General features: G+C 37.5%; 1 protein-coding gene across 1 annotated transcript in view; it reads right to left on the minus strand.

Moving 5' to 3' along the window:
• Nucleotides 1-764: 764 nt before the first annotated feature.
• The window catches only part of LANCL3 (LanC like family member 3), a 98,799-nt gene continuing 85,472 nt past the window's right edge, over nt 765-14,091 (minus strand). Inside the window, exon 5 of the mRNA XM_036070370.2 lies at nt 765-9,900. Coding sequence (XP_035926263.1) covers nt 9,741-9,900 — 160 coding nt within the window. The 3' untranslated portion in view covers nt 765-9,740. The remainder of the gene's footprint in view (nt 9,901-14,091) is intronic.

A 14,091-nucleotide genomic window follows, 5' to 3' on the forward strand; every position in this document is an offset into this window, starting at 1 on the left:
GGATTTACCGTTTCAGTGGGCCAAATAAGCATGCCCTTCAGCCTTCCAGATACAGTGGTCTAAAACGTTGCTTGCAGTGGTTAAAGAGCATCAGAGACAATCCTTAGGAGCCAAAACCTCTCCCCGAAAAGCTGCCTACATAATGTATTCCTCTGTAACTGTGACTAACTCGCACAGAGTGAAGACCAGGACCTAATAAGGAAACGGTTTTCTAGCCCAAGGCATACCTCTGCTTGCTAGTGTGTGCCAGCCCCAGAACTCCTCTTCACTCATTGAGCTTGTGACAACCTTGTGAACCTCAGGATAGGCTCAGCCCACCCCCTTGTCCCTCAGAGTTTGAGCAAGTCACTAAATCTCTCTAAAACTCTGGTCCTAACCTGTTCCATAAGGGATTAGACCTTAATAATTACAAGGTCCCTTTCCCTGCTGAAATTAGGTGATTCCATCAATCGTAGGAATATCTGTCATTTTTCTAGTTAGGAAAATGATGTCAACACAAATAGAATATGAAGATTCAGAAGAAAGCAAGACAAAAATTGTAGAGGGAGAGAACATGAAGGGCTGTTTTTCTTCATTCTTGTGTGGCATGGGAAAATCTATTTACAAGGGTTAAGGGGAGGATTCAGCCAACAGCTGAGAGGTAGCAGGCCCATTCTCTGAAAGGATTACTAATATTTATTTATAGAACCCAGCAGGCCACCGTGTCCTGGATCAAGATACACACACTGTCACAAACACAGAATAGGCAGCAACACTCCACAGAATATTTGGGTAATATTTTATTTGACACTGTATTAAGCTTTAAAGGAAAAATTAATTTGTAGCTTAGAATTATTAATTAGAGCGCACTCAATATTTAGCATTGGATTTTATTTTAAGGCAAAGAATTATCACAGGTTTCATATTATTAGGTAGACTGTACATAAATATGGGGAAAGATAAGCCATAAATAACATTGCTTTAAACACTATAGAGTCCAGTTTATGGTGAATTATTTTCTACAGTACAAAACTAATACAGAAAACACATTTGGAAAGATCACAGTGTTTAGAACATCGTAACAGCAGTTTTTAAAACAGTAAGGTGCATCTCTAAGCTTCTGACTCAATCTTGCTTCTAAAGAGATTTCATTATACCATGCAGTGGCTGTGAGAAAAGCTCCCCCCCCCCCACATGAAGGGGAGGCAAGATCAACTGACTGTACACTTCCCCTCCAGGAACAACCAAGAGCAAAAGCTAAAATCTGATGAGCATTTGCAAGTTGATCCTTCTCAGTGCGCACACCAGCTAACTTGCCCCAGTGACCATGTCTTTATATATTATCATTTACCATTTTGTCCTTGAAAATAATGTATACATTCAAGCCTATGATTGCTCTTTCCCTGTAATACCTAAATGGATTTTGACTAAAGACCAATTTAATGTCATGTATTGCATTATACTTTCTCCCTAGGACTGAAATACCCATTTTTTAAAATATTATGTACATAATAATAGACTTATAGAAAGTGGTTTTTTGGTATAATAATATGTAACATACCAGAATACTTGAGAATTTGGTTTCATTATAAAATACAGTACTACAACATTTTGTGATATAGTAAAATATCTGGCAGAATGTTCTGCTCTAAATTTAGACCTAACTGCTAACGATTCGTCTTTAAACGCGCCTCAAAGTACCCCTAAAGAAATATAATTAGCAAGAGGTCCTAGAACCTGTTTTTGGCAAAAAGGCATTTTTGAAGAAGCCTCTCATTTTGTGTGCAAGACTTTCAAAATTTTAGTTATATGCAACATAACTGGTGTTGGATTTAATGTTAATGGAAATTAGGAGTTTAAAGTAATAACAACTAATCTCTATTATTTGGTGTATTTTTTAATAATTTTATGTTAACTCTGCATTTGTGCTGAGGCAAGTGTATTGCAAAGAGTACAATTTTATTAATATTTATTGATCAGTTCTTCAAAATTTAATACTACTTTAAATAATAGTATGTATTCATTCCTAGATACAATTAGGAATAAGCAGTTATATTCTATTGACAGATTATTCTTTTGTATCCCCTAAAATAAGTAATTGCACTAGTTTACTAGAGAATGTGAAATGTATCATTAGGGGGGTGAGCTTTTTTTTCCTCCAATGATACAATCATATTACTGTAAGTATTGTCAATTGTGCAAAAAATCTTTTTGGTGAAGTAAATTCTATTCACTTGGTAAATGCTCACTCCAAAACTAACATGTGGTGCTTGACTATTCCCCATTATATGGCTTTGCAAAGTGTTTCCTTAATAATTGGATTCTACAAAATCCATTTTAAAAATGTTTGTTAATTTAGCGCCATTAAATCCATGAGATTAAAATTCAGACTGCCTTTCCAAGTAGAGCTCCCCCAGATGTTCATAGTTGGGGGAGCTGTTACCTTTTTAGAGAAGGGGCTGCCCGTCATTATCAGACAGATTCTAAAACCAAACTCTTGCATTTCAAATGTTCCACTCCTACTCCTGGAGAGTCTATATAAAACCGATGGTATACTTTGCATTTTCAAGAGCAAAGGGATTCTGCGGCTCGTCTTCAGAAGACATTTCTAATATTGAAATACTAAAGTGCTAAAAAACAGAGACAAAACTGATCATTAAGATCAATCTTCTTATTTGAATACATACACATTATAAGAGTTACTGCAGTCAACTTGGACCAAATTCAGCGACAGAAGTTGATAATCGGTAATTGCCACTTAAGCGCACAGACAGCAAAACAAAACTTATGGGGGCGGCTTCAGAGGTCCCACTAAAACAAAGGCAAAAAGGTCATTTGCTGAAGATTGACAGCTGCTAAGTATAGTTTATATCTTCTTGAAACTGACTGCTAACATGGCTACTTTACTCACTTTACAAAAACAGTACACATTAAAGCATGTAAATCAACACCACACACAAAATACAAAAAGAAAGCAACAGCAGGGTGGCATTACTCTACTTAAGAGACTGTATTCTGTGTTTACACATATGCACATTCAGATGTTTCTCCCCTGGTCTTTCTAGAGTGCTCATAATTTCTGAAAGCATGAGAGGAAGGTGTGCATTTGGGTACTTTCTGAAGATCTACGTCCATGCGCAAGACATTAAAGCCATCTGCTGGTTTCAATTTAGTAGGTGGCTCTAGAACAAGACAATATATCTTGGCTCTCCGGTGATTCTGAATACAAAGAATAAGTAGAGATAGGCTCCAAGAAGAGTGGAGAAGGAGGGGAAGACACAAAATTTTTCTTATGTAGAGACACTTGTGGCAATTTTCAGAATTCTTGTCCCCAGAAGTGTAGTAAAGAATGACCTCAGGTCTCTGTGAGGACAAGATAATTAATAGGGATTAATACTCTGGGACAGAACCATTGTTCCGATATCTTTAATGGGCCGGGGTGTGGGGAAGAGTATTAAAACTCCTCTATAGAAAAAACAAATTTTATAAGTATACCATAAACATAGCATGCCAGACTAACGATGTTTTTATAGTTGGCAGCTGGGCGACAGCGACAATCAGGAGGTTGAACGTTACAGACACAAACAACAACTTTCTTTATCCAAGAGGGTTTTCTCCGAGTCTGTGATATGTTAATACACCATAAAAATCTCCAAAAGGGGGTAAAAGAACAGCACTTGCCTAACTTATTTAATCACAGAATCTATTTTTCCCCAGGGCAGCTCTTGGTATTAGTGTTCGGAATCTGGGGAAACACCACAGGACTCAAATAACATGCAGTGTTTTGTCTCCATTTCCTCTCATAACAACAAACACATACATCAGCTGTGGGAAGACCTCATCAGTACCGTGAAACAGCAGTATATGCCAGCCCTCCGCTGTTCAATACAGTAGCCAGCCCACATGTGGCTCGTGAGCACTTGAAATGTGGCTAAGTCCCATGTGCGACGTGCAGTAAGTGTAAAATACACACCAGATTTTGAAGACCCGAGACAAAAAAAAGGTAAAATATCTCATTAATAATTGTATACTGATTACATGTTGAGATGAGAATATTTGGGATACATTGAGTTAAATCAGATACATTATTCAAATTAATTTCCTCTTTTTGTTTAACGTGGCTACTAGAAAAATTTTTTAAAATTGCTTGTGACTCGCATTTGCGGCTTTATTTGTGAAACTCACATCTGTTATCTTCTATAGCTGGCTACTAATGGCTCTAACATGGCAGAAGTTTTAATGAAAATGAATGCTTAAGATAGACAACTAGAAGTGTAACTAGGGCCCTCATTAATTATGTACTCATTTATTAGAGGGCAGTTAACACACAGTGAAGACCCATTCATTCATCAGTGTATGCTTGCATATACCTATTCACCACTCAGATATATCTAAGGGCTGTTGGGTTTTATATCATATGTGATACTGACTCTCCCTAAGTTAGTCTTGCTCTCTCTCTCTCTCTCTCTCTCTCTCTCTCACACACACACACACACACACACACACACACACAGAATTTCCTACGGGGGGGGGGCGGGGGGAGACTAGGAAAAACCAAAGAGGAAACAAATAGGAAGGGCTTGCAAACTGTGTTTTCACAGTCCTCCACAGTCAAGCCTCGCCTCTTGCATCTTTTCTCCCTGTCTCGCTTCTTCTTCCTTGATACTGTACGGGGACGAGAAAGGCAAGAAAAGGAAGGCCAGCCTGCTCTTTTCACCATCTGACTCACCAACAAACGTCTCCAAAGAACAAAGATATGATTTGGTTTTCGTTTTAAATGATTTTTCAAATTCAGTTCAGAGGTGAAAGTAACAGGTACATGAAGGCGAAAGAAGATTCAGGAATTTCTGCAGATAAGGGACTTCGCCATTTGTGGAAGAGTCTAGGTGGAAATGACAAGGTTCAATATTTGAAGGGAATTTTTGAAAATGTTTCTTAACCCTAAAGGCATCATCCATCAGGCCTCAATTCATTAGCACTTTCAATTAAAGAAACAGGGAGAGAGGGCACCCCCGGTATGAGAGTTATGGTAATGCAGGAGGCCCAGATACTTAATGTAGCATCAACTTTGGGATTTTTCACAGCAGTGCAAATAAAATGACGAGGTTTCTTTATGGAGGAGAAGCAGGACAGATGCAGCCGTCATTCTGTTCTCTGGCACAGCTGCGCTCGGGGTGAGCTGTTCTGGACCTGTGACCTGACTACACAATGGGCCCAACTCCTGCTGCGGCTGACCTTGAGGTCAGCCCTTCTGGCCAGAGGGGAGTCCAGCCTTATTGAGCCTGGAGCTTTTAGCTACAAACTGACATGGATGGAAGAGATAAGGAGAAATCCTGCCCTCCCAGGCAAGAGGAGGTCACATGATTAAGCACACACCGGAAAAAATAAACATCAGAATGTACTATTTAAAGACCAAAGGGAGGACAAGAAGTTGCTGAATCGTGGGGAGGTTGGTGCGGGGGGGGGGGGGGGGGGGGGCGGGGATTAGAGGTCCCAGGAAGCAATAAAACCCACAAGTAAGATGACTGGTTCTTAGCATTAAAAAGTGCCTCAGCAACTCACGCTGAGATGCTGAGCTCCAGCAAGCTTTCCCCACCCACCCCTTTGGTTGCCTTTTCATTTGCTTTCCTGGCCAAGTTTATGCCAAGATAACGTGGCCTTGGCGAATGTGAGGCTGGTCATTTAGCTATTAATTTGGGACAGTGTTGAATAAATAACCCAGATCCCCAAAAGAAGGCCTCATATGTAATTGAGAGTATGTTTCTATCGCTATTGTCACACAGTCCTGAGGCCTGAATTATACTGCAGACCAAAAATACTTTATTTCCCAGGTCATTTTTGCTCTGCAGAGCTCGCCTACCAGCTCCTTTTCTCACATTACTGACACTGTAATCCTTTGTTTCCAGCAAGCAAAATAAATATTTGCATTAAAAGGAGCTCCGAGCTAAACCAGCCTATCCCTATTTACTAAGCCCCAGTGAATCAGAACCTTCTGAGGCATAAATACTATGGTCAGGATTGGTTCTAGAATATAAAAAAAACATACACTTCATTTTTACCCATCAAGTGATCCGGACCCCAAGCACTGCATCCACATATGGAGATTCCATTTGGCTGAAATGCTTATTTGAGGTCAAAAATTGAGCACAATTTTCTACGCACATAGTACGTACTTAAAATATAGGTTCCTTCTAAAATATATAAAGGACCTGCATATTACAAAACTCTCTTATATTCATTTTTATCATTGGCAACCTCATGACAATCCTGTGAGGTGCAGAGGGCTGTTTGCATTACTAATGTTTGTCCTTTTATTCATGTGTTTCCTTAGCATGGTTATAAATCACAAGCTTACATTAGTTGCATTGAAATTATTGAGATTTGTTCTCTACAGGAATTGAAACAATTTGAGTACTACCTTGATTAAAATCTTAGTGTGTCAAAGAAAGTTAAAGTTATATAGTGCCATGGAAGAGTTCCAAATTAACACAGAACAACAAAATGAGTGTTTCTCGAATTATCAGAAAGTAAATACTATTATCTTAATAGTGTCGTCAGTTGCCTAAAGAATCACAGGGGTGTATGTGCTGAAAAACCTGTTCGTCAAACCTCAGTTATTAGGTTAGAATGGAGCAAAAAAGTAGAAACTGATGACTGAAATGTGATTGGGCACAATATATGATATTTGGGGGAAATGTATGGAAGAGAAGGTCCGTAATTGTGTTAATGAAGCAAATTCACAGAGTTGTAATATTCTCCAAAACTTCCCATTCTTAAAGTATACGGCAGTCTCCCCGTTGTGGAGAGATTCTTTCAATCTGTCCTCAAATATTTCCACTGTTACCTTCGGGGTTTATAACTATTCATGCCACATAGAGTAACTAATATTAAAATTACACTAGTGGTGGTGAAAATGCCCCTGTCACCTTCACGAGGCAACCTGCCTAAGCACTTATTCAGAAAAGGATGTTACTGCTTAGAAGGGAACAAGTTGGTTAATTAAATAAGAAGTGGACATGCCATGCTTTCTACTGCAACACTTAAGGGTCTTTTCCCCCTTCTTGGGAAAACAAGATAGAAGAGGATCTTCCAAAAGCTACAATTCTACTCTTTCAGGAAAATGAAAACTTTTAACTTTTAACAAGCTTAACCTTGTTTCTAATTTACCAAGGTGTCAATTCATAAAGACACACTCAGACATGGCCTTTGCTTGCATTTGACACACAAGAGCGTTGCCTTTTCAGAAGGGTCAGCACAATGTCATGGTTACCCTGCTAGACCTTAAAAGGGTGGGCGAGCATGAATGAGTCCAGTTGTTCTGAAGTTCCTAGAAATGAAACTGATATGTTGAACTAGATTATCACTTCTTAGGGTGTTAGGTTTCAGGTTTCAAGAATGAATGGTGAAAGGATAAGCAAACAGAAACAAAAGGTACCTTCCAGGGGTACTTTGGTTCACTGCTGTATCCCCAGATTCTAGTCTAGAGTACTGAATAAATATACTTGTGAAGCGAAACCCTGGATTTGAATCTTCATTCTGCCCCTTCCTAGCTGTGAGACTTTGGATCAATGACCTAAATCATCTTGAAGCGTTGATGGATGATGACAAAAGCATGTATTCCATACAGCCCTGTATACTGGATGCTTATTTCTTTCAGCCTATAGAGGCCAAAGGAAATGAAATTGAAACAAGATGCTGAAAAGCAGGTACCACTATCATTTCAAAAGGAGACTGCTCCATAGAAGGCATTTCACTTTAAGGCTTTCTGAGAGGGCCTAGACTATTCATGAAAGAACTTCTAGAGACCAACTTTGAGAGTCATCCGAAGCTGTTATTTATGTGGTGTTGCTCTAACCTGAGTATTTTCAAAATGAACAATTGAAGCCAATTTCATATATTTGTATCTGAGGATACGAAAATGGAACAATAAATGAAAAAGGTGCATGTTTTTCCAAAACCATTTTGTCCTAACTTGTTCTGATGAGTGCAAACAAAGTCATAAAATATACAAAGGTAGTTTTTACCTTTTTTTGGCCACAGATCCTTTAAGAATCTTATGAATGCTAGAGAACCTCTTCCCAGGAAAATAAGTGTGCACACATGTGCACACACATACACAGCACATGGCACACACACATACATGCCAACAGACACACACACACACACACACACATATTTTGAGGCAACAGAGTATTCCCAACTCCTCCCATTTATCTATAAATCAAGAAGTTAGGAATTACTGAACTTAATAAGTGTTTGGGTTTACATGGAGATAGATGTAGAATATACATATATATTTTTACATCTATCACATATATGCAAATATTTAATGACTATTTGAATAATTCTTAAATCTTGTACGGCATGCAGGTCCCTCCTCACTCCGATATATGAAATCACTAGTGACCAAATTCTAGGAAACGGGTAAGCTCGCATTCTGACCTGACAGATGTTCCTACCGTGTTCTGCAATCCCCTATTTACCTGAAGTAGTTTTACAACTTCTATGTGTATATAGCAGGGTAGAATTTAATATAACAACTTGGCTCAGTGGGTATTGTAGACAGTTTCTAGTGGAGCCTGTGTCTTGGAGACTAAGGTGATCAGCCAAGGAGTTCACTCATCTCTTAATCTAACAGCATAAACTTTAGCAATGTTCTTTTCACCATCGCTAGGTCCCATTCTCTGCCAGGGTCTGCCTGTCCCAGGAAACACAGTATTCCCGCAAAGGCAGAAATGACATATCTTTGTAGTGGCTACCCTGATCTTTGCGATGAGTGATTTTTACCACGAGTGTATTTTACAGTTCAGCTAATAGCTTCATAGGGATTACATAAGCATTTTATATTAACAATAGAGAAGACACAGCTCACGCTTCAAATTGAGAAAAACACTTGACAGCAACACTTGCTATAGTATTTGCTAACCTATGAATTTTACTATTCTAATTGAGCTTTAGGAAAGAAAAAGGAACCAGGAAAAGAGATGTAAGGTCTAAAGGAACTTTGAATTTCAGGACTTAAACTAAGTTAAGATATGTTTAGGGGCACCTGGGGTTGTGAGTTTGAGCCCCACGTTGGGCATAGAAATTACTTAAAAATGAAATCTTTAAAAAAAAAAGGTTATGATATATTTCCTTTAAAGTGCCCAGATTAATGATTAACAATAGAGATTCATATGCAAATTTATCCATTCAGTAAAAACCATGAATTTCAATAAGTAAAGGCCTAAGACAACCAAGAGTTTCCTTTTTTTGTCCTTCAGCAACCTGACATTTCATTCCTCCTAGCAATTTTCAGCTGGGCAATTACTTTAGTTTTTGATTGTGTTTATTTCTGAATTTATGGGTGGAGGGCACCCACAAATGGCCAAATTCTCTTTCCAATTGCAAAGGTACTGGCATTTTATTTACATAGTCCACATTTCAGTTTTGTTTTCTATGCCATAACTGAAAAATGGATCATTTCTCTTTCCCTTTTTCCTCTGATCTCTGGTTTCATACCTATTCCCTGAAATTTTAAGTCTCTATGGTTTTTAGAAGAGTTGTGGGGTCTTAATTCTGCAGGTTCTCAAACTGTTCTCCCTTAAGTCTGGTACCATGTTGCCTTCACCTGCCTTCTCCCGCCCATCCCTCCTTCTGGCGGCAATGTTAAGGCTCATGGTTGTGATAACCATTGAATGTGGCTTATGTGGAAACTGCCTCGGGTAGGCTCGGGAAATCTCAGTGACCTTCTGCAGGGCCACAGTGGGAGATGGAGCCTTCTAGACAAAGACGCTGAAGAGAGGGAACTCGGCCTGATTGGGCTGCAGCAGATCGATCAGAAAGCACACCGTCCCGGAGAAGCCTTCATACAAGCTGTATATACTTTCAAGGACCCGAGAGCCGGCCTTGAATTCCTCCGTAAATAAAAACTCAGCAAACCTAAGAGAAGAAAAGAACATATGAACACGAGAGTGTTTCCATATTATTGGCCTTCAGTTGCTTCTTCCTCCTCTCTGCTAAGTTAAAGTTCTAGCACCATTTTCTTTGCAGAACTATATAATATTTTAAGAAAACCTTTTTCTCTGTTTAAAAAAAAAAGAAAAGAGGATCTGTTATATAATTGTGTATGTTTCACAACAAATTGTGTTGACAAGCAAATTCAACTATTGTCAGAGTTTGCAAAGCAAAGCAGTTTGGTATTTTCTGTGGATTTCATTCCTTCTGTCATCCAATAATTAAAAGTAAAAGAGACAGATAAATAAGCATATTTTTCTTTATCTGGAATAGAAGCAAGCTGAGGTATGACTGTTCCTTTAAAAGAGTAAATATGCTGTGATTCTGCAGGCATATCATTTCTGAGCTATGTGACAGAGAGCAGAGACTGTGAAAATAAATGGGCAAGATTTTATACAACCTGTGCTTTGGGCAAACATAGGAATAAGATGAATGGGAAAAGGCAAGCAACATTTTATAATCATGACATCAAATAGCAAACTCAGCTCTAAGATAGATTATTTTTAGGACATCTGCCTTAAAAATACATCACTAGCCTCTAGATTCTCGATGAAAGATCCTTTTTCTTCTACGTGTATTTGCCACAAATCCTATTCAAATTGTTGATAGTGAGTAACACTGTAGTAGTTTACAGCTTTGAAAGTGCTGTGATCTGTGTTATCTCTTTTCGGACCTGCTGACACAATCACCAATTCAGAGGAACCCACAGGTTGGTAAGGCCTGAGAACTGATACTGCCATACATTTAGATTATTGCTACTATGTGTATGTGTGTGTGGGGGGGGTCCTACGAAGAGTAATTACTTATTTGATCTTTTTAGGGCTCTTGGAATTATCAACAGCAGCTTAAAATAAGTCAGCAGGAAACATACTGCAATTCTGTTTGGTACAATTTTTTTATCAACTGTTTTCCTGAATATGCAACAATTTTTAAATGGAGTTAAAGATTTTAAACAGTATAATGATGATGCCTCTTAAAGAGTTAATTCAAAATTTGTCATTATGCAATGAAACTTCAAAGTATAGCTTCAAGGAGTCATAAGCTTTACAGTGCCACGGATCATTTCGCGGTCTGGATTCCTCCCAGAAAAAAAAGTCTTCAAATACAGAAAATAAAATACACAGGATTCCCAAGGAAATTAATTATATCAAGGCACAGTTAGCAAAAGTTGTAAAACCCAATTTGTGAAATAATAATATACGGATTCCTTATTAACACATTAAAGAACAAGATCTAGTAGTGGGTCTAATAACTGCTGACATTTCTAAGTAGTTATGAGAGTCAAATATATTTCATAATATCTGCAATAAGAGCAATACGACGTGAGAATATCTATGACTTCTACTGGTGAGAGTCACGGCTACTGCTGCTTCTCCTGTGGCTTATTACCTACAGTCAGAATTGAAGGTAATGCTCCATTTCAGTTTGAGATATACTTTTCTCAAGTAAATTCACAAGCCCTAGATTAAGAAGCTCTGGTAGAGCAGAAAGAGGAAGGGCTTTGGAGTTGAGATCCCCAATTCTGATAATTTCATGTTATATGACCTTTGGCAAATTTCTTAATCTGACTTTAAAATGGTGAAGTTGCAGAGTTGTGTAAGATTACCTGTAAAGATTAAAGATACCATATGTTAGGCTCTGAGCTTATGGCAAGCATTTGATAAATGGTAAATATCGTTTTTCACATAAACATAGTAGAATGTTTATAAAACAGAGACTACCATTCTACCATTCTTGAAAAGAAACCCATAGTTAATTTTGCTCTTTCTCCTCCTGACCTTTTCCCCCCCAAGCTTTGATTTATTTAGCACATTATTGAAATTATAGTCTGTATAATATTAATATCCTACATTTTACTTAAAAGTAATATGATAAACATTTTTTGGGCTTTTCAAAATAATTTCTAAATGATATATAGTATTTTATAAGAGTACCAGCAATGTATGAGAGTAGCAGTTTCATTGTGTTCTGACCGGTATAGTTATCACATTCAAGTGAAAATGACCAATTGAATTTGAATTAAAAAATAAATAAATAAATAAATAAATAAAGTGAAAATGACTGCTCCCAAAATCTACTCAGTGATGCAAATTTCAAGCCAACAAATTTATTTTTCTAAAAAATTCTGTCAAAATAGAAGTCAGAATGGTAATTCTAGAACTAAAAAGAATTACAGACACTGAGAACATTACATATCAAAACATATTGATTATGACAAGAATTGAACTCTGGAAAATTCATCCATCTGAGAATTTTATTACTGTTATTATCAGAAAGATGTAAGGTATTCTAATGAAATATTTTTTTTAACTGTAGAAAATAACAAAGGAAAGGAATACTAGAAAATCAAAAGAAAGGCAGAAAGTTTCTATGAATTAAGAAGCAAAAGAAACACAAAAAGAATCAATAAACAAAACCAAAAGCCAGTTCCTTGAAAGGATGAATGACATAGACAAAATGTTGGTATCTGACCAAAACGGAAAAGCATTAGGAATGCAAAAAGGCATATAATCGCAGACATGGGAAATTTAAAATATCATGGAACTACACTGTTAAAGCTTTACATCAAACATTTGAAAATCCATATGAACTAAATGTTTTTATAGAAATATATTCACTACCAAAATTATTTCAAGAAGAGGTAGAAACCCTGAATAATTAAATAATGATAGAAGAAACTGAAACCATTATCAACTATTTTTCTGCAACTATAAATTTCAACCAGTGACTAAGTAATGTTTATTACAAGAAGGTACATATTGTCTGACATTACTGTTTTAGGAACTGCCAAAATTAGGGAAGTTTCCCCAGTTTGGGCCATAGAATATTTAACTTTGAATTATAATGAAGTGAAAATTTCAGTACACTAAAGCAATTAAATGCAATGCCGCCCATATATTCAGATATGACCTGCACATTTTCAGGCTCTACCTGGAAGTGAGAAATGGAACCTGTCTGAAGGGCCCTGGACCCCAGAACCTCATAACTAAGAGAGTGTGTAATCTAGGACTGGTCTGCCAGAAAAATAGAGGGGTTGTTCTGGCTCTTTTGACTAGGCTTTCTAGGGCCTGACAATCTCTGATGAAACCAATCCCAAAGGTGATACCACATTAGTCTAGACAGAATCCAAAAGGACTTTCTTTTTCTACGTTTGGGAAATAAAGGGTCAGGCTGCAACCAAACAGATTAGGGAGCCATGAATCAAAATATGTTAACAGAATTCCTGGACAATGAAGCTTCAAATGGAGGACTGACATATATTAGTATTTTTCCTTCAGTGTCTACTGGCAAATGTCATAAAAGGTATTTTATGTTTTTGGTTTTTTTTACATTGAATATTAGCTAAGTTGGCTTGGGAAGACCTTTCTGAGAAAATGACTTTAGAGTGAAGGTCTGAATGAAGTCAGGGGCCTAGGAGATACATGTAGAAAGTGAGCATTACAGGTGGGGTGGGGAGAAACAAAACAGTGAGGTAGGTTGCACCTGGCACCTTCAAAGAACCAAAAGGAAGCCACTGTGGTAGAAAGAACTAGGTGGAAAAGAGCAGATGATGATCTCACAGAGGTAATGGGAGGCAAGATCCTGTAGCACCTTTTGGCAAAGGACAGACTTTGGCTTTTCCTGAGTCATATGGGAAGCCACTGGATTTTCCTGAACAGAGGAGTGTCATGATCTGACATGATATACATCATAAGAAGCAAATTTCAAAGGTCAGGGTGAAACATAGAAGCATTCCTAATAAAATCATCATTACTATTGCTCGTATTAATGAACATTTTCATGGAGATTCTGACCCATGCAATGGGGGAGGAGGGGGGAGAATACAAATGAGGAAGGAAGTAACAAAATTATAATTATTTGCAAATATGTCTGTCTAAAACCCAATGGACTCTAATGAAAATCTAATAGAAACAGTAATGGAGTTCAGAAAGGTGGCCAGATATATCATTACATCTATCAAAACTAAGATGTTTATAAGATACAATGCAGATTTATATGAAAGAAGTGCATCTTAGATTGCTAAACTGCAATAATATGCACGTTTTATTTTTTTAAATATTTGTATTTATTTATTTGACAGAGAGAGAGACCGCAAAAGAGGGAACACAAGCAGGG

This window comes from Halichoerus grypus, chromosome X, assembly GCF_964656455.1.
Source record: "Halichoerus grypus chromosome X, mHalGry1.hap1.1, whole genome shotgun sequence".
Taxonomy (NCBI): Eukaryota; Metazoa; Chordata; class Mammalia; order Carnivora; family Phocidae; genus Halichoerus; species Halichoerus grypus.